This window comes from Alexandromys fortis, unplaced genomic scaffold (assembly GCF_014885135.2).
Source record: "Alexandromys fortis isolate MF-2015 unplaced genomic scaffold, M_Fortis_MF-2015_v1.1 scaffold_2_1_26212458, whole genome shotgun sequence".
Lineage (NCBI taxonomy): Eukaryota > Metazoa > Chordata > Mammalia > Rodentia > Cricetidae > Alexandromys > Alexandromys fortis.
Window position 1 is genome coordinate 15463740 of NW_026067930.1, and position 20429 is coordinate 15484168.

Below are 20429 nucleotides of genomic sequence, written 5' to 3' on the forward strand. Positions count from 1 at the left end.
CCCGCTGTTCCACCAGGATCATTCAAGCTCCGGATTTAGAGAGATGCTGCAGAGAGCCGCGCGGCAGCCGTAGCACCGCGCCGACCGCGGGTCCTAAACTCTGCTGTTCCCTGCTGTGCATTTAACAAAAGCAGACACCACGAACCCGGGTACGAGCCCCTTCCTTCCCTCGCTACGCAAGGGAGTGGGCGGAGACTCCAGGGTGAGGTTCCTCTAGGGAGACTTTGCGCCTGCGTGGCTCCGCCCAAGCCCCGCCTCCTCTCCGCCGCCCCGCCCTGCCATCCCGCGCTCCACCGCTAGGGGTGGCGGCTGCGGCTCCGGTCTGATTGACGGCGCGGTAGCTTTGAGGGCGCAGCAGCCCTACCGAGCAGGGACTGCGGGAGGCCGGAGGGTGGGAAAGCGGCCGGCGGCGGAGGGCGGCGCCGAAGGAGGGCGGCGCGCGGTGACTCATCCCTCTGGAAGATCAGACACGCTCGCTGAGCCCGCCCGCCCGCGCCGCCGCTCCTCAACCGGGAGGCGCCCGCCCGCTCGCACCGCCCTCCCCGCTCCGAGCTCCCGGCCCGGCTGCCGCACAGAAAGTTTTTCCGGGCTCAGGGCCTGCGGGAAGCGGGGCTGGCACGGCAGGGGAGGCGATCGCCGTGCGGGCCCTCCGAGTGCATGGTGCCCGGTGCCCGGGCCGTGCGTCTGGAGGAGCCGGGGCGGGGCGGGGCTGAGCCCAGCTCCTGAGCCTCTGTCCAGCTGCGTCCGAAGCCAGGGACTGTCGCGGGGGTCGCGCTCCAACGCCATGTCCCGGCTGCTGCCGCTGCTGGGGAGCCGGACGGTGCGCAGCCTGAGGCCGGGCCCTGCCGCCGCGCCCCGCCCGCCGTCCTGGTGCGGCTGTGGCCGGGGACTGCTGGCGCTCGGGGTCCCCGGCGGTCCCCGGCTCCTGGGCACCCACCCCAAGAAGGAGCCCATGGAGGCGCTGAACACTGCGCAAGGCGCGCGCGATTTCATCTACAGTCTGCACTCCACCGAGAGGAGCTGCTTGCTCAAAGAGCTGCACCGCTTCGAGTCCATTGCCATCGCCCAAGGTAAGCGGGTGGGGCCGCCTGGGAAGACCTCGTTCTTGGACCCCTGTCACCTCCCCACCCGCTGACCCCGCGCCTGGGACCGACCGAAAGGGGAAACTTTCCACCTCCTAAGTGTCCCCGAGGCAGGTAGGACACGCACACGCACGGGTCGTGCCTGGCAGCTGGGGCCAAGCCTGGCTGGGGCCTCGCTAGCCATGGAATTCAGGAGCTTCAGCCTGAAATGCCTGCTGACTCTTGGGATTGTGTTTTGGTTTGTCCCGTGTGCCTCCTCTCTCCGGCCCTCCATTCCCTAAGCCTTTGGTGTCTTCCTGAAACATGCACCCATGCAGGTGGCATGCCCTGCCTGCTCTAAGAAAGGGCTACGAACTGAGCAGGCAAGAAGAAACTTTCTTGAAGGTGCGTGGATGTCCCCCTCAAAAGGGGTGTAACTTCCCGAGTCAGGGATGCTCTAGGGTGTGCGTTGTTGCATCTGGTTGTGGACCGGCCCAAGGAAATCTTTTCGCGGAATGGAAAGAATGTATCGAGCCAGTCACTATGTGTGTCCTGGAAGCCTGGAGATTCGAATTGAACTCCAGTTTTTGTTTCCTTCGAGTTGGAAAGAATAAGGGAGTTCTGGGGTGGCTGAAGTTAGGGAATCTGTGGCTTGACAATGAAGAGCACGCGTCTACTTAAAAATAATTGGGAAAGGATGAAGGGACAGCTATTTTTAAACAGACACGTTAAGATAGGATATTTTTAAGACGAGCGCGGAATGTGGTAGGTCAGATTTGAGTGTAGGTGAAAAGGCCAAAAGTTCAGAAAAAGACTCAAAAGGATGCAAAGATAAAAATGGATTAAGTCTTAAAATATATTTTTTGCTACATAAAATTCTGTTGTATACACAGAACACACTACTGTTTTATATCACGCTCGAATGTGTCGGAAAGTTTTTAGATAGTTGAAGTTGGCACTGTATAATGTATAAACATTCCATACATTCTGAAGTGTGGAGCGCATGTATTTGGAATGTGTCTTTCAGGCCCCTTAAAAGTTTGTCCATTGGCCTGTGCCTGAGAGGAAAGTGAGTTTTACCTCGTATTAACATACCTTACCTTTATTAATTAAGAAACTTTTTTTTTTATTAGTTATACCCTTTAACTACTTTAGTTTTTTTTTCTCAGTTTAGGGGATTGTGAACTAATATAAAGTAGTGGATAATTTCAAACATTGCTTACCCACAATGCTTTTTACAGGAAAATGCAGCATCCCAATCACTTCAGTCGGCGAATCACAGTATTACAGGAAGTCATACTGAATACGAGCACATTTTTAGTCTGTGTGTGTTCTCTGTGTGTGGCTTAAAAATATGTTCTCTGAAAAGCAATATAGATCGTCTTGTCTTAGAAGGTCAAATTTTGTCGCTCAGGCAAGACTATGTCAACGTCCAGTTTCCCTTTTCCAAAGCAAGACCTTGGAAGTTCTACGTCGTCAACATGTTATGTTATGAGCGAGGACGCTGTGACTATAATTTTATAGTCGTTATTGAAAAGCGTGTTCCACAATACCTGACCTGCTCAGTTTTATCTCACACGTTACTATTTTTGCACACGCTGGCAGTGCATCAGGTAGGAGTGCCACATTTTCCAACGAAGGCAGTACTTTTAAATCTAAGATGGTTTTAGATATCCTTGGAAGAACCTAGAAACTCAAGTCCATGGAGGTCATTAGCATCAGTAAAGCCTAACGACCTAAGTTATTTGAGGATGCCATTGGTAATGTAAACGTGTTTGTTCAGGAGAAAAGGGTGAATATCTAGGAAAGGATGTGGTGGGTGAATGCTCCCTGTTTATAGGCCAGAGGACTTTGGCGTTTGCCCAGCTGTTTCTGTTGATGCTCCTGACTAAATCATTGCCTTTTGAGTTAAGTGACACTTAGAGGTGCTGCTGCATTAATTTTTTAGCCCGCCTCGGTGCTCACTTACAGTTTCCATCACCAGTACATGTAGTTATGAGGACAGCTGGACTTACTTAGTAAGTTACTTTTGATCAATCACGAGGGGTCTTACTGCATTGGGAATGTGTGCAGCTCATGTATGCTATTGCTGAAATCGATGTAGCTTCCCCCCCAAAAGAAAACCTCTCATGTTTTTCTTTGCTTTCCCAGCGTTTCTTCTTAATTTTTAATTATATTTTAATCTCTTATTTTTGTATGTGAGTGTGCCTCTTCATGCTTTTGGAGGCCAGAGGACAATGTAGTGGGAGTCATCCCGTCTTTCCTCCCAATGATATCACACCCAACCCTTTGGCTGGGCAGCAAGCGCCTAGTGAGCCCTCTCACCCGTCTTCATGATGTTTTAAAATGCTATCTAGTGTACTAATGTATTAAAATATGAGTACTAGCTGTCCTTTCTAATGACAGCCAATCACTTGAAAGGGCTGTTTCTTACTATAGAAAGCCTGTGTGCCCTTGGGAAGATGCTTAGATCATCCAAGGAAGTGTTCTGACTTTGATGAAACATTACAGAAAGAAAAAAAAATCATCTTTCTTTGAGATGGGTCGTGAGATCTGCTGAAATTTGGCACTTGGTCCATATCTTTCTTGTGTGCCACAGCAGGCCTGTGGTAGGATTTGTGAGAAGATAGCAGCTCTCCAGAATTAGTTCACAGCCGTGAGGCCGACTTTGCGGGGTTGCTTATCTTAGTGAGTTGGGTTGTATTGATTTTAAAATTACAAGCCGATTTCTTTCCCAATTTGAAGAAGTTTATGTCGCACTCTGACCTGCACACTGGCTCTCTCTCCCAGAAGCGGGCTGCATTCCGCTGATGGCTCTTTGGTAGGACTAAAGACAAGCCGAAGTTGTTACAGTTGCCTTTTAGAAGCTGAAGTTGTTACAGTTGCCGTTTACATTCCCTTTACAAGCCGAAGTTGTTACAGTTGCCTTTTAGCTTTAGCCAAGTTTTTATTTTTATTTTTATTTTTGAGACAGGGTTTCTCCGTAGCTTTTTTGGTTTCTGTCCTGGAACTAGCTCTTCTAGACCAGGCTGGCCTCGAACTCACAGAGATCCGCCTGCCTCTGCCCCCCAAGTGCTGGGATTAAAGGCATGCGCCACCATCGCCGGGCTTTTTAAGCCAAGATTTTAAAACAGTCTTTCTTCTTCCTCATTTTTGTTTATAACATTTCTGTTTACATTTTTTTTTTTGGTTTTGAACCAAGGTAACAGTCACTGTATTAGTTGTTACCTGATACAGGAAAACAAATTATGCAGAAACACAGAGCAAGTCTCTCACACTTTCCTTCACAGTTCTGGATTCCTGGAGCCACTGACTTGGGTTTTCCTTATTCTTAGTGTTTCATGATATGGAAATCAAGCTTTTGGCTTTTTGAGATCTTGGCTGGGGCATTCCCTCCCAGCAGGACTCACATGGCTATTGGCTGGCATTGTCGGTTCTTTGTAACATGGACCTTTCTACAGGGTTGGTAGCTTTCAAGGTAGAATTCCTGGAGAGGTGGGTGATAGAGGAGGCAAGATGGGTGCTCAGGGAAGGAAGGATGTCTGGAAGCCAGTCTTTTATAGTGCAGTCTTAGGAGTAACAGCTCTTGTGTGCTGTGGTACCTTGTAGGAGGGTCCTCTACAGGATGTGAATATTGCATCAGTGATTGGGAGCCAATGAGGTCATGCTGGAGGCTGATTGCCATACTTACTGAGGTTTAATGGGCAGTTACTGGAGAGTTACGTAAGACAAGAGCTGGCTTTGGGAGAGATACCATAAGAGACGAGATTTGAAAAAAGCTTCTTAGGGAATATTATTGTTAAATGTATTCAAAACTTTAAAAAAGATTTATTTTATATGGCAAATAAGCTATACCAAGGTGACACTTACCTGGCTGAGGGGATACCATAATCAAGTAGGTGGTTTTCCTAGGATGTGCTCACCCCTGCGGTTTCCCCAAATGGGGCAAACTTGACTGTATATTTTGTGGTAGGGAGGGACTGTGTTCATGTTTTACTCTGAAAAGAAAAAAATATTTCAAGGTGAATAGTGCAGTTTTTCTGACAACAGGAGACGCATTTGCTTACAATTTTGCTTCTTTGTGTAAACAGTAATTGTGTACTTTTAAAGTTTATTTTTACCACTTACGTACTCCACTCCATGTTATCTAGATAATTCTAAACTGTATGTCTTCACTCCTCCCCTTTTGTGATTGTTTATTTAAGGTAGGCCAAGCCTCTGTTTGAAGTGCTGGCAAGTAACCTAAAGGGCCTTTGACACAGTAAAAGTCTGGCTTCTCTTGGGCTGGACTTCTAGTGTCCTTAGACGCGATCAAGTTTTGTCGTGGAGATTGTTCTTCTAGGAGTCTTGTGCCTTTAAAAACTCCCTATTCTCCAGAGTCTGTTCTTCAGGATCATATGAGAAAGAAGCAGTTGTGCCAACATCCTAGCCTCTGGGATAGATTAGAATGGTCTCAGCTTTTGCTCCAAGAGAAAAAAAAAGCACTTCCTATGCCAATTAAGACACAGGAATAAAGACTTTTCAGTGCCTTGATTGAGATAATAAAAGAGAAATGCAGGAGGGGTAGCCCCAACTGGACTCAGCAAGAGGGCAGGAGTGGCTAACCAGAGGATCCAAAAAGGGTTTACTCACAGGGGGCTGGGCCAATTAGAACTGCTGATTCAGGCAGAGACAGGTTTCCTCAATCACGTGAGTGGCATATTCAGAATGGCTGCAGCATTTAGGTAATAGGTTAGAGCTCCTAGAGGAAATGTTCAAGATGGATAAGAGAAGCTGTAAAACTTTGTGTCAGTTTTCATTGCTGCTGTGCCAAGTTAGTACCCATTCCTGCTAAAAACAACACACTGTTACTCTTCTAGAGTTTTGGCAACTCAGTATCCAAAGTGAGTCTTGAAGGGTGTTTGTCAGCAAGATCCAGTCCTTCTGGAGTCTCCGGGGAGAATCTCTTCCTTTTTTCTTCCAGCTTTTAGCATTCCTTGGCTCTTGGCCCCATCTCTTGATCTCTGCTTTGGGTGACATTTTTGTTTTTGTTTTTGTTGTTGTGTTTTGTGCCTTCCCTTTGTAGGGACTCTTGTGACTACATTTAGTTTTCAATTAGCAATTATTATGCCCTGGACAAGCCTCATTGCACATGCCCCTTTATAAAGCTTGTGACAACATTTAGGACTCAACCAGATAATTCATAATAATCTCCCCTTAAAATCTTAAATTACACTTGTAAAGTCCCTTTACTATATAGGTAGCATACTCAAAGGTTGGATGATAAGTCTGTGGACATCTTTGAGGCCCCTGATCCAGCTTCCTCTAGACTTGTTATGATCTAGTCTCGAAAGCCCACACTGCCCTCCTTGCTGCATGCTGTTGATCAAGAAAGCACATCTCTAGGGCTCATCCCACATTCAAGGAAAGAGAACTTAGTATTTTATGCGAGTGATTCTGCCAAATAATTGTAGTTCCTTCGTATCTGTATATTAAATGAATTTCCTGTTGAAGGTTTTACAGATCATTGTGTTAGTTTTTTATAGGGTATAAGATCCCCTTTTGAACATTGGTTCCCATACCAGGTGCTGCTACAGCGATTCTTTTTAGCTGCTGAGATGCACAGTGTTCATCTCTTTCTATCAGGATTTACCACGTTCTAGGTGTTGGCATTTTGGGCTGGGTAATTCTTTGCTTTGGGGGCTGTCTCATAGGATATTAAAATACAGTCCTCCTCTCTGTGCCTACCATTTGCTGGTGGCCCCCTTCCACACTCTCCTAGCTATGTTGGCCAAAAATGTCTCTAAGTGTAGCTAAATGTTTCTTGGATGGTAGGGAATGTGGAGCCTTGCAGAGAGAGGATTATCAAAATCTGGCTGAGAGATGTCGTTTATATGAAACGTTGAAATTGTTTCTTTAGCTGTTGGGACTTGTCTCTCCTCTCATTAGCTTCATGTTTGCCCCGACTTCACTGTTTTGTTTGACAGCGATTTGTGTCCTGAGGATAATTCTTAACCTAATTAGTAAACTTGTCATCTGTCTGATCAATGAACTTTATTGATAACTATTTTCCTTGATTGTGTTGTTTCTTCATTTAACTAAATTCAAAACATTAGCAAGTTAGAAAGTATGACTTTCAAATAAATCAAATGTCACTCTTCTTTGATTTACTATTTGGCATTTTCTCCTCCTCCTCCTTCTCCTCTTCTTCTTCTATAGCAGTTATGGCAAGCAAGTTTTTAATGAACAAATTTGTGGGTAGGAGAGTTGGAACACTATAAAACCAGTGATTTATAGGATCATGAATAGGATTGCATGGAACTGAAAGAAGTTGCATGATCTTAAATGTTGGGTATGACTTGATATTAAGTCATTCTTAGTAGAGAATTCGTTTTTCTAAAAATAGTGATGTTTGCATAATCACATTCTTGTCTGCTTTCCTGTGGCGTGCCTGCTTATAAAATCACTGGAACAAACAGACCAAATCCCTGAGTGCAGATTTTATTAACATATTATTCTAGTCAGTTGAATTAATTAGTAGGTAGCTTTATAGGATTTCAGTCATGTCTTTGGCTTACTGCTTTATATCTTCTTTAAGGCACATAATCATGTAACAAGTAGTTACAAGTTAAAAATCACCTCAAACAGTCCAATTAATGTGAGGTTCTTGTAAAAAGAATTTGCAACTACGAAACATTTATTCTTCTGACTTTTGATGTGCTACATTTGAACATACTCCCTTCTCTGCCTTAGATAAAGTGTGAGAATGTGTACAGCGTACCCTCCACTAAATGCCAGAGGCCTTCCATACTGCAGTTTGGTATGATGATTTTCTCTGAGCCTACTTCTATTTGTAGACACACTAGTCATTATACCTAATGCCCGCGGAACACAGCTGTTTTAGGTTTTTAGACAGTCGTAGTGAGAGTGAGGTAGGTTGGGCTTAGCCTGCTTTCCACCCCCCTCCACTCCCCACCCCTCAGGGCACTCACACATTCTGCTCTGTTCTCATTCATTCCCGGTGACTCTTTCCTGCTCTGTGAGGAGGTGTGCTTCTGGCATTTCTGCTGGTGTTTCCACTGCGTGCCGTTCTGTTATTTGTTACCATTCCACAGTGCTTATAATTTATTTTTCTTTTATTAGTAAAATAAAACCCGTGTCCCTCCACGCCCCCCCCCCAACAGAAGGTTTAATTCTGATTGATACTTCAGGGACCAATACTCATTTGTCTTTCCAGCCAACCAGTGACATCCATCACCTGGTTATAGATCCAGCCTCAGCTTTCTCAGGGAAGATTTCCTTGGGAGTGTTTTTATTAATAACATCTAGGATATGGCTGGATTATCATTGTTCTAAACACTCAAAAAGTAGTTGTCTTTTTATGAATCTTTAAGCTGCTAGAAATTTAAGTTAGAATGATGTTCTTGGCTTAGATCAGATTTCCTGTTTTCCTTCTGAATTTGAGGATAGACTGTTTAGCATGTTAAAAAAAATCTGTAATTTAAAAGTCAGTCTGGAATTTTGTCAGGTAACTTCTGGGTTTTTGTTGTATATTATTGTTACAGGGATTGCTGTTATAGGCATGTCTTCACTACTGCTGTGTGTAGGTTACTGGGTAGCTGCTAGATACACTGAACTGAATTTTCATGTACTTACCCTGTTTACTATTCTTGGAGGATGTTTTCTTTTCTTTTTTTTTTTTAGATTGACAAACAGAGGCTAAGGGTACTTTGTCCAAGATCTTTCAAGCTGCGTGTCCTATTTGAGTTATAACCCTGCTTTGCCTGGGTTTAAAACTTCAATTCGTATTCTTCCTTTTTGAATATTTATACTGGGATGAATATACAAATATCCAAAAAATAATAACTAAAATCAATACTTGCCAGTGTTATCTCTTTTGTATGTTTGCTTGTGTTTTGGAGGTAGGGTCGCCTCAAACTCCTAAGTGCCGGCATTGTAGGCCTGCATTACCATACCCAGCTGGTATCATAACTTAGCCTGTATATGTGCACAAATACATATTCAACACACACACACACACACACACACACACACACACACGGCATCATTACTTTGTCAGTAAGGGACCTCAGTGTGTAGCATAGTTAATAAGATTGGGTAGAAGTTTGGAGAAGTCTGGACACCAGTGTTTGAGTTCATTCACAGCCTTCTGTAAATTGTGCGCCTGTGAGATAATGACGGAGAGCTATTCCGTGGGCACCAGCGTTCAGAGGGAGCAGAGTGAAAGGAGAAGCTCCTAGGAGGTCGCTCTGAGATGCACCAGTGCTTCCTGGATGGGGAGAGGAAGGAAAACCAGAAGTAGATGGCTGCGGATGTCTAGACGGAGATGGAAAAATAGCAGTAATGTGATTTGAAAGCTGAGTAAGGAAGAGAGCATTTCAGACGAGTGGGTGATGGGGCAGTTCAGGTGGTGAGAGGGGCACTGGGTGGGGGTGTCCCTTGGCGTTAAGAACAAGAGGGAGCAGTGTCTGTTTCAGAAGTCGTTTATGGTGGTCACACGGGGAGCGGCCAAATTTAGATGGCGAAAAAGGAAACACAGATAAGGAAGGGTTTGACTCTGTGAAGGGAACTTGGGGTACAGAAGGGAGCTGTGGGGCTAGAGTTTACCCTGTGGGGGCTCATTGCCACAGGTGGCTCCTGAGTAGGATTCTAGTTCATCACAGACGTAATTTCTGAGCTGTGTAAATTCACACATAGCTTGTCTTTCTCTGTCTCTACCCCTTTCCGACCCTCAGTTTATTTGCAAATTGTACTACCCTTCGAAACATGGCTTCATCGCAGGATGACATTTTAACATCTTTCCTGGAGCCAGCAATAAAAGTGACCTTGTAGGCAGCCATCTAGAGGGTCATCTTCCATTGCTGTAATCTCAGCAATCTTCTCTGTTTGAGGAAAACTGAAAAGTAATTAAGGATTTTCATGATGAAAAAACTTAAATTTCACATGTAAACGAGTCACACTCTTTGGCAGCCTTCTGTAGAGAATGTGTGGCTGTTCAGCAGGTGGGATCTGTTCTTGGTGAGAAGCTTATAGGCAGAGTGGGATTTGCCAGCATTTACATTTGCACCATATGCAGGAAAAGTGAGCAATGTCTAGTTTGTATGTAGATAAGTTATCAGCTATGAGCAGTTCAGGCTCAGAAGCTGTAGAAGTAAATTTCTGGGGCATCAGGTGCCCTTTGGTTGGGAGACGTGAATTCGCATAGCTCTCTGTTCCTAGGAAGATGGGGAAATGGGGCTAGCAGTCCTGGATTTGAGCCTCGTTTGTTGACCTTGAGCGGCAGTCAGAAGCACGGTGTAGTGGAGTTACACTATATGTTATGGGCAACCATCATCAGGAACACTTTGGGTTCATTGTGGATAATTTTGAGTAGAAATCTTCAAGGAGATGCAGGCAGACTCCTAGCATCTCTGCACTCCCATCAGCCCTTCACGCTGCCTTGCCTGCTCTTCCTCTCTAGCTGGACTCTTAATGGTGTACGGTTGCATCCGTCCCGGGCAAACAACTGCTAATGTCTCCTCTGCCCTTGTAGGCTCTTGACAAGGTTCCAGTTGCTTGCCCTGGACTGCCGTTCTCTTAGGGGTCTGAAATAAGATTTTAAATGCGAATTGACTTTGGTCTTATTTCATTATAGACGTGGGTAATGTTTCTTGTAGCTCTCGGTATTTCCGTGGAAAGCAGACTTACTTTAACAGCGTTTATTATACGTGTGTTATCTGAAAATAGGATATGAATGAAGAGTCTGTCTCAGTAGGTTTAAAGGCTTTACACTTCCTCCTGAGTTCCCAGGGATTTCCATGTTTTACAGGTTCAGGGACTGTATTTTAAATAACAAAGGTTAGAACTTTTTTTTATTTGTTTGTTTATTTTAAGGCAGTAGGAAGTTGAAGCCATGCAGATAGCAAATGTAGGTAGATTTGAGTTGAGAAGTATAAACTAGTATCATCATGATGCTATAAGGTGTGGTACATTTTACAAAGTGGTAGAATTTTATATTTGCATGTGCACATGGTCTTATATTTTAAAGAAATTATCCTAGAATTTTTTTTTTCTGCTTTGAAGGGGTTTGCTTCTTAAAGATGTTAGGAAGAATGACCTGTTAACATGGTTTTGTAGCTACAAAGCATAAATAATGTATAACAGAGGCTACATTCTGATGCTGTGCCCAATGCCAGATACAAGATAGAACTTAGCTTGGAGTTTTGGAGGCAGAGTCTTGAGAAGCCTAACTGTTCAAGCCCTGCAGCTGTCTCGTGGCTGCATTCCTTCATGGTGCAGACAGCAGTATGGGAGTCCTGTGGAAGCCATTAGCATGTGGGTAGAGGCATAAGTGGTACAGTCTCCAGACGGGAAGTCAGGGGCAGGGGGAGGAAGGATGTACATGAGAGACAGACAGACCCTGGATCTCATAGGTTCCCATAATCCCTTTCTAGGGCATATCCCCAAGGACCTAAGGAATTACTTGGCCTTGTAGAGAGAGATTCTGTCACCCTCAGCAGCACTACCCTAGGGCCCACCGTACCTTTGGAATGCAGTCAGGCTATGCTCAAACCATGGCCGTGGTGAACCGCATATACCATGGTGCTCCAGAAACTCGGAATTGCCTGGTGACAGCATCACTGTTTAAATGCACTCCGTGACGTTCCCACGACTGGAATTCCCTGACAGCGCTTTTCTCAGATGTGCCCCGATTAAGTGATGCATGGCTGGATTACTTTTTATTTATTTTATTTTATGCTATTTCCTGTTGTTGCCTAGAACATGCTCCCCAGTCAAGCACTTCATCAGGGAATATCTCCAGACACAGAGCATTTTCATCTGCCTTTTGAAAGTGCTGCTCTCCTCCCGTGATTTCTGCACTTATTTTTGATTACTCAGAATTTTTTGGTACAAGCTCACATTTACAGACTTCCAAGTATTGTTCAATAAACATTTCTTCCCTTCCCTGAATCATTAGGAATTGAATTCCTGGGATGAAGCCCCGTTGTCTCAGTCATAGGTTACAGAACCTTGGGAATCAGTCTGTGCTACAAAGAATAACAGGCAAGAAGTATATCGGGTTCTGTTGCTGCAGCCCTTACTGTAGGAGAGAAGGGGAGAGCCAGGCCCAGCTTCGGCAGGGAAAGGAATAAAATTTTGGTATAATAAAATCTGAAGAGAAGACTCAGCTGCCCGTGGGGCGAGGTCTAGAGTTGGGATGGCCCTTCTTCATTGTTCTGAGGTGGTGGGGAGTTCTTAGTCTCGCTTCTGTGAAGGGGACTGTTGACAGTAGACGGTTCTGGGCAGAGTCTAGAGCCTTAGGTAAATCAGTATTCTCCAGCTTCAGCCTCCCCCGCTCCCCCAGACCGTGGCTGCTGAGAGCCCTCTCTTAGGCCTGCAGGCAACTGAAGCTTGTATTGTACAGCCAGTGTTCACTGCGATCAGAGCACTTTGGTGTGCGTTTCCTATAAACTAGAACACCAGATGAGAAGAGGTATTGGCTAAGGGTTAACCAAGACTAAGGATGTTTGAAGAAATTTTAGAGACCCTACTAGTTTGTAAACTAATTAAAAATACAGTTAAAAGGGGGGAAAAGGGCGTTCGAACAGTGGTACCACGAGTGAACAGTACTGCTCCCAGGAGACAGTTTTTTAGTGAAAATCTCAGTGCTGTGTACAGGCCGTCTCCCTATGAGTTACTGGCCAGGGAGGCCCCGGAGTCATCCATACAGTAGCGGCTGTTGCTGCTGTTCCTGCTATGTTACCCATCACCACTAGGTTGTAAGACTCTGTTGCTGAAGATACCACATTGGTTGTAGGACTTGGTGAAATCAATCCTTGAGCTGACCAGAGAATTCTCTCTCCCCTGGCTAGCTTTCCTGGTGCTAAAAGGTGCTGTGTAGCCTGCTGGGGCATGGGAGGGAGGAGAGACATCAGTGGTCTTACCCAGTACTGCATGCTGCAACACTGACCTGCCAGTCAAGTTGTGCCTACAGCTGCAATAAAGGCAGGACAGTTTATAGGGTAACCAACCCCTCTCTTGATTGGATTTGAGGCCTGCTCCCCAGGATTGAAGTCATGCCTGGAGCTGAAAATACTGAAAACCCAAGTCTTGAGAAGCCATAGGCCCAAGGGGAGAACTTACTGATACTGTTTTGCTAAGTGGTCATGTTGTCAAACTTCTCTCTAAATATTTATCTGTATATATGCTGCCCCTAGCCTTAGTCAGAGAAGCTGCTTCCTCTGTCAGGTGGTGGCTCATGCAGATGTACTTGACTGTTCAGAGTGCTGGGCGTGAGTGACTGAGCCATCGGTAGTAGTGGGGCAGCTGTAGCAGGGCTCAGGGGGCATTGCGGAAGAGTGGGTAGAAGGACGGGGAGCTGTGACTGCTATTAGTGTTAATATATCTCTTTTCTAGTCACCGATTCTGTCTGTCACCAGCGTGCCACCACCGGCACTGCCGTTGCCTTCTCGTGCCAATGTCCTTTCACTTTTGTTTGGGCACTGACACCCAGTGCACGCCCCTACCACTCCTCAATCAAAGTGGATTTCAGTACCTTGTTCCAGCCTGACCTCCGGCCCTGCTATGCATCTGCTCCCACACCCAGCTTTAGCCGTGAGACCTGTTGTGTGTATCACTCTGCCTTCCTCACCTTTTGCATAAATGCCCTGCCCGACTTAGACTCATCTCATGACTGTTGGGCTACATCTATGGGAAGGAATCATTCCCCATTTCTCCTCTCCCGCTTGTTTACAATGGGCAGTGTTTTAAGGCTAAGCCCAAAGCCTTGCTCTTCGGGAAGGCTGTCCTCTGTCAGGAGCGCAGTTCTTCCTGCAGGAAGGTCACAGTGTGCGGTCCAGCACTCTACTTACCTGTGTCTGTTTTTACACTCTGCCAGCTCTGTGTATGTAACTCTTGGATACCAGGGACAATTTTCTATGAGTTTTTTTTTTTAAAGATAACTATTAAGGTTTTATTTTGTTTTCCAGTCATAAGTGGAAAGGCATATTGAAAAACTTTCTAGCCAGTTTGTGGTAAAATTCCCTTATTTTTAAATGCAAGGTTTAACAGATGAACTTGACTTCATTATAGATTAGTAAAAACCTACGCTGATAGTCGAATGCTAGTAAAATTGAATAATTTAGAAAGAAAAATTTAGCCTCTGAGGAAAATAATTTCTTAATTTGCATATGTAAAGTTTATGCATAATTTATTAATCTATTTTTCATTTGCTTAGGCTGTTTCTGTTTTATATGGTTCCCAGGATTTAAATGATGGTGATTTAGTTAAACAGTGTTATCTCCAAAATACGTGGCTGCAATTTTTAACCTCGAGTAATTGTATAAAGTGCAAACTTTTCTACAAATTTTGTTGAGCGCCTCAATTCACAAATCACTCTGTAAACACAGGTGTGTGTGGTGCTCCTGACCAATCTCATCACAGGTGTTCATACTTGGTTACTGTGTATCCATTCTGCTCTTCATTGTCAGAAGAGCATGCTGTGTGTTTCTTCTTGTCTCCTAGTGATAAACCCGTGGAACATTTCACAGAGTGGATAACCAATAGGGAATTGAAGATCAAGCATGGTTGCACATAACTGTGGTTGTAACTACTTGGGAAAATGAGGCAAGAGGGTTTTTTTGAACTCAGGGGTTTCAGCTACCCTGGGCAGTGCACTATGACCCTGTCTCAGCAAACAACCATCAGACGAATGGGCAAATGAACCAGGAGTTGATGGAGAAAATGAAAGTGGTGCATCATGGACAAGAAGAGTGTGGACTGAGTGTGAGCGCACACTTCTAATCCCAGGCCAATTGTTATAGTGAGGAGGACAGAGAGGAGGAGGACGCGGTGTGATTGTTGGGTTGCTTTGTATTATCCTAGCCAGAGACCCGAGACCAGGGTGATGGTATTTTGATAAAGATTTAATAAAGTTATCATGCCTGGGTATAGTGTCACATGACAGAAGCTGTCCTCTGGCTTTCACACGGGTGCACCTGCCTCATCTTCACCCTTTCCTTTTTCTGTCTTAAGAAAGGGTTTCACTAAGCTCAGGCTGCCCTGGGACTTGACTCTGTGGTCCAGGCTGGCCTTAGTGCTGGGGTTATAGGCATGTACTCCTGGGTGATGGGGGTTGGGAAGTAATTCTTTAAGGTCACAGAACACTTTAAATTTTTTCTACTGGCTATTATTATTATTGTTGTTGTTATTATTGTTACTCAGTGTTGGGGATCTAAGACACACCAGAGCCTCGCCCGCTAGGAGCCAGACCTAGCCCCCATTGGCTATAACAGCAGCATTTAATACTGCATCCAGTTATACAGTCCTGTGCATAGGAAGGACTGCCTGTATACTAGCATATAGCACTTAAAAATTCTTAACATATTTTATTCGTGCACACATTGTAATGACTCCATTGCTTGACTGCATTCTGATTTTAGAATATTTTTAGCATGCAGATTTCCCAAACCCGAGATGGTCATTGTGAAGCATGCGAAGGAGGTATCGTCAGCAGAGACCCCTGACAGTTTTGGTACAGTACAACCTGACAGTGTTGTTTGGCCGATGTTTATTGCAAATAGCTAAGCATCTAATTGACAGGACTTCTTGCTTGTTCAGAATAGAATGCTTCAAAACTTTCCTTTTGCATTAATATTTTAGACTGCCAGCAGAATGTCTGCATTATCTAACCCTGGCCTGTAGATGTGATTAGGTAATAACCGCACACTTAACTAACTAAGGGACTGAGTTTGTGGTGCTGAGAAAACAACAGCCAGGGAGCAGCTCGTGTCTTAGTGCTCCACAAGGAGGCAGAGACAAGAGCTTTACTAGTTCAAAGCCACCCTGGGCTACGAAACAACACCCTATCTCAGTGCACATCCTCCCGCCCCCGTATATAGACACGTGCTCTTGAATAGTCTAAAAGTTTACGTAAGTTCTAAGTTCATGGTAAAGCCAGAAGTGAAAGGCTGTTTTGTTCTTGGTTTTTTTGATTTGCTATCTGTACAGTTGCATATAATAGTAGAGGTGGAATTGTGTGAATTTGTGTTTATGTTTGAAGTTCACACGGGGAAAAATAGTTTAAAATCAACATTCTCTATCCTGGTTTCAATCCATAGTCTATTTAACATTCAGTATTAACTAGTTAACACTTAGCCATGCCCAGCAATGCAGTCCAGTGGATGAAAAATATCTGAATGATTTTATGGCTTTATGGGTTAAAGAAATTTTGTAAGGCTAAGGATTAAATACTACTCAGAAAGTATTTGTCAAGGACGAAAACTGAGTTGCCAGAACTTCAGAGGAATACAGGAGGCACAAGCCTGTGTGTGCACGTTTGTACTCACATTGGCACACTAGTTCCTTACCTGTAAAATCCTCTACTCTGTTCAACTTTGCTAATTCTAATGCAGTGTAAAAAGAAAGTAAGCAGGCAAGCATGCACATTTAATGCTGGTATCTTTTGAAGAATAGTTTTGGTTTGAGTTATTCTGAAGGCTGTTCCCAGTGTGGGCACTAACGAAAGGCTGTTCCAGAGCGGACTGCTGACGCTCATCCCCAGCAGTTACTGCAGTGCCGAGTGGGAACTGCACTAACAGGAGGTCACAGATGGTGCTCGGCGTTGGAAACTTAGTATCTAGTTATGCCCCTAGTTTTCCCGTCTCTTTTAGGGAGTTTCCTTCCGAAAGCTATCAGTATGCAGTAAAGAAGAACACAATTGAAAGGTTGAAAGTTTTTTTTTTTTTTAAGACAGGGTTTCTTTGGAGCTTTGGAGCCTGTCCTAGAATTCACTTTGTAGACCAGGTTGGCCTGGCACTCACAGAGATCCACCTGTCTCTGCTGGAGTTAAAGGTGTGCGTCACCTGGAGAGCACAGTTGAATCTTTGGGAATGCAGAGACTTCAGACTCTCGATTGCGCACCTATGACAGTGTGTTCAGGCCTTGGCATCTGTTCATTGTCACATCAGGCATTTGCATCAGCCCTGCAGAGTTTTAGTTCAGTGCAGTTTCAGGACAGTGGATCTATCTGTTCAGGGTTAGAGATGGAGATTGACCCTGTACTGGAGGCCACATAGTTTTGAAACCAGCAGAAACAGATCTGATGTGTGATCCCCAACCTCCATCCATGTAGCTTTTTATCTGGTGATCATGGTGAGCCTTATGGATTTTTTTTTTTACTTTCTTTTTCATGGTGAGTGGTGGTGAGGTACGTCAGATTTCTTATTTTCTTTTAAATGACAGGTGTTTGAAATTATGTCTGAGGGAAATTTTATCTTAGGAGAGAGGGAAAACCACTTGAAGAGGATCTGGTATTTAATTGCAGCTTTCTTTCTGTTTGAAATACTGATGCATAGCCAATGTCATGATAGTGCTATGTATTTACATGCTGTTATTTTTTTTTACTGCCCTTTATTTTTCTGTTGGGGGTTTATTCAATCAAAGGGAATTCAAATCTAGAATCTAGGTTGTGAACCAGCTTTCTGTCATGATTAAATCACCATCCCTATGGCTACATCTTCACATCATCAAAGAGAGAATATAGACCACATTTCCTGGTGGCCATGCTTCTTGCCTTTAGACCTGATAGTTCTTAGCTGTGGCAGACTCTACGGTATTGTTAAACAGTTTTGAACCCCTGCTGCTAATAGCATTTCCCATTTTTGTCATATTCTAAGCAGCCCTGAATTTGCTTCTAGAACGAGGCAGCATCCCACTGAGAACCACGAGCTTCAGTTCCAAGATTCCTTCCGTCACTCGTTTTCTGTGGGAGAACCCTTATTTTAGGGATGGTGGAAAGAGAAAAGGGTGGCAACCAACTGAGAAAAACCTCTGTTCTTTCCTCGATGTTAAGCAGTTTTATTTTAAAATGAATGTCTTTGGGGTTACGCAACCATACTCACAGACAGATGTACTATTTGTGGTATTCTACGATAGGTAGATTTTTCTAGCTCAGTTTAAGTTTTTCTTTTGTAGCACACATGGCTATATGTTTTTTGTTTTAAAAAGAGAAAGCTAAATACCCACAGTAAGTAAAAGTAGCAGAATCTGACTTTTCCTAGAGTTACACTGTTGCTTTACCGAATTAACCTGTTAAAAGAAGCATTGCATGTACTAATAGTTTCTTGCTGTTCACAGGCATAAAAGCGGGGGAGCCTGTGTTAAGACATCTGTAATTGTTGCACATACACAGCTGCATATGTAAAAGCAACTGCACACCAGTGGTATGTGTGGTTATCTTAAAAGACAGGTACTGTGAAGTGAAAGATAGGAAAATAAAATGATGATATCTTTAGTGTGGTAATTATTACTTAAGGCTGAGTTTAACAGGTCAGTAAATTAGTGTCTAGTTGAGCACTGCAGCCTTCTTGTCACACTGGGTATGCCTGTTTCAGATGTGCAGTCTGTCACTGGCCCAGGAGCTCCTAGGTACTAGTAAGCTGGGTGTGGTCCCGCCTTACGTTGCCCATCAGGTCCTCCAGAAGATCTAGGGAGTGCATAGTTCCGCTCAGCTCTGAGCAGGAGTATCTTTGCTAATATAATGTGTATCTCACAATAAGCACTTCTAATAGCTAAATAAAGTTACAGGACCACATGGGTTTAACCCAAGGCATGTATTTAAAATACGATTTTGAAATCTTTATATAAAAGGCCCCATTAACTAAACTCTCCTAATCAATTGAGTTCTTTGCTGTTTCTAAAGAGTGTTCATTTTTTGTTTCTTGCAAGTGTGCTGCCTAGCCATGTTTATGTAGTGTTATAAATTCCTTTTTGGTGCATGGCTTCTTGTCGTCTAATAAAACTAGCTAAATTATTTTGCCTGCAGCATGGCTTGAATCTTGTACTCTTTAACGCAACGTTGAATTTCATCATGCACTTCATATTTTTTGTTCCCATTAAAAGCTAAACAGATATTCATAATGCCCGGAATCTTATCTCTCTGGGTGTTGTTTAAAGCACCAATTTTGTACTTGTTCTCCCTCATGAGTTCCTTAGTGGACTCATTTGTGCTGCTTGCTCTCCTCCCTGGGGCAGATGCCGGGTGGGTCTGGAGGAGGCCAGCGTTCAGAAGGCAGGCGCCGACTCTAGAGGCTATCTGCCCTCACCGAGGGAAGCTGTTTTGCTGCTTAAACTTACTAAAAACGATGTAAAAAAATATTTTTCTTGATTTTTTTTCCATGCTTACGGCAATAGTCTGAAATAAAGCACTATATTTAGAGTTATCTTGTGGTGTGAGCACAATAGCAAATGGAGTTGGACTCAGACTCTTGGTGTTTCCAAACTGTCGTTTCAAGCTTAGAGTTATAGGATATAAAGTGTGGTTAATTTAATGAGCGTTCAGCATTAAAAAACAGATCATAGTTTCTGTTTAATAAGATATTAAAGGTTATTGTATGCCGTGGGTCTACATTTCTGCTTTCCAGAGCCAGTTGCTGTAAACACATTTTATAATTCAATGGTAGAAACTAAAACACGGAAATTGTAGCTTTCTCACTTATATTGCTCTTATTACAGTCTTTTGGTTCAATTTGAAAATATGTCTTCAGAACAATTAGAAAAGAAGTATACCAACAAGCATAGCTTATTCTAAAAATTCCATAAAATTTTATTAATATTGATAAAATTATCTTTAAAGGAAAGTGTGTTAAAGGAGAGATATAGGTTAAATCTTATCTTACAATAAATTCAGGTTTATTGTTATTCTTGTCTAGAGTCTTATCATTTAAAGGAAGTTGACAGTTGGAGCTGGAAAATTTTTTTTAAACAGATTTATTTATTTGTTATGTATACAGTGTTTTGCTTGCTTGTATGCCTACAGCTAGAAGAGAGCACCAGATCTCATTTCAGATGGCTGTGAGCCACCATGTGGTTGCTGAGAATTGAACTCAGGACCTCTGGAAGATCAGTTACTGCTCTTAACCTCTGAGCCATATCTTCAGCTCTGGAGCTTGAAATTTTTAAAAATTTCTTAATTACATTTTATCTAAATCTCAAAACAATAAAATATTTTCATCAAGTTTGACCTAGAATGCAAGCTGGGCTCAGTGTGCACCTGTAGCTGTGGCCCTTGAGTGTCTGAGGCTGGAGGACCACCGGTTTCAGTGAGCCTTGTCAGGGAAACGAGACCTCCTTCCCAAGAAACGGTGGAAAAGCAGCAGGGTGGGGTTCACCGGCCATACTTTTCCTGGGAGACATTTTATAGCTTTAGAGCCGTCTTTAAATTTTTGTCTTGATTTTACTTTGGATTCAATAACACCACAAGGAAGCACCACTTAATATGACTTTTCTGAAGAATACGAAAGATTTAGGTATAAATCCTAAGTTAAAAACACCAACAACTAGTTAAAGTATCCAATAAGGAATTGATCTGCTGTACATTTGTCTAAGTTA

General features: G+C 43.6%; 1 protein-coding gene and 1 pseudogene across 1 annotated transcript in view; both read left to right on the forward strand.

The window, feature by feature from the left end:
* Nucleotides 1–346: 346 nt before the first annotated feature.
* The window catches only part of Tmem65 (transmembrane protein 65), a 37319-nt gene continuing 17236 nt past the window's right edge, over nt 347–20429 (forward strand). The window contains exons 1-2 of the mRNA XM_050145149.1: nt 347–1070; nt 15493–15573. Of these exons, the coding sequence (XP_050001106.1) occupies nt 785–1070; nt 15493–15573 (367 nt within the window). The 5' untranslated portion in view covers nt 347–784. The remainder of the gene's footprint in view (nt 1071–15492; nt 15574–20429) is intronic.
* Nucleotides 4924–5062, forward strand: LOC126503615 (uncharacterized; annotated as a pseudogene).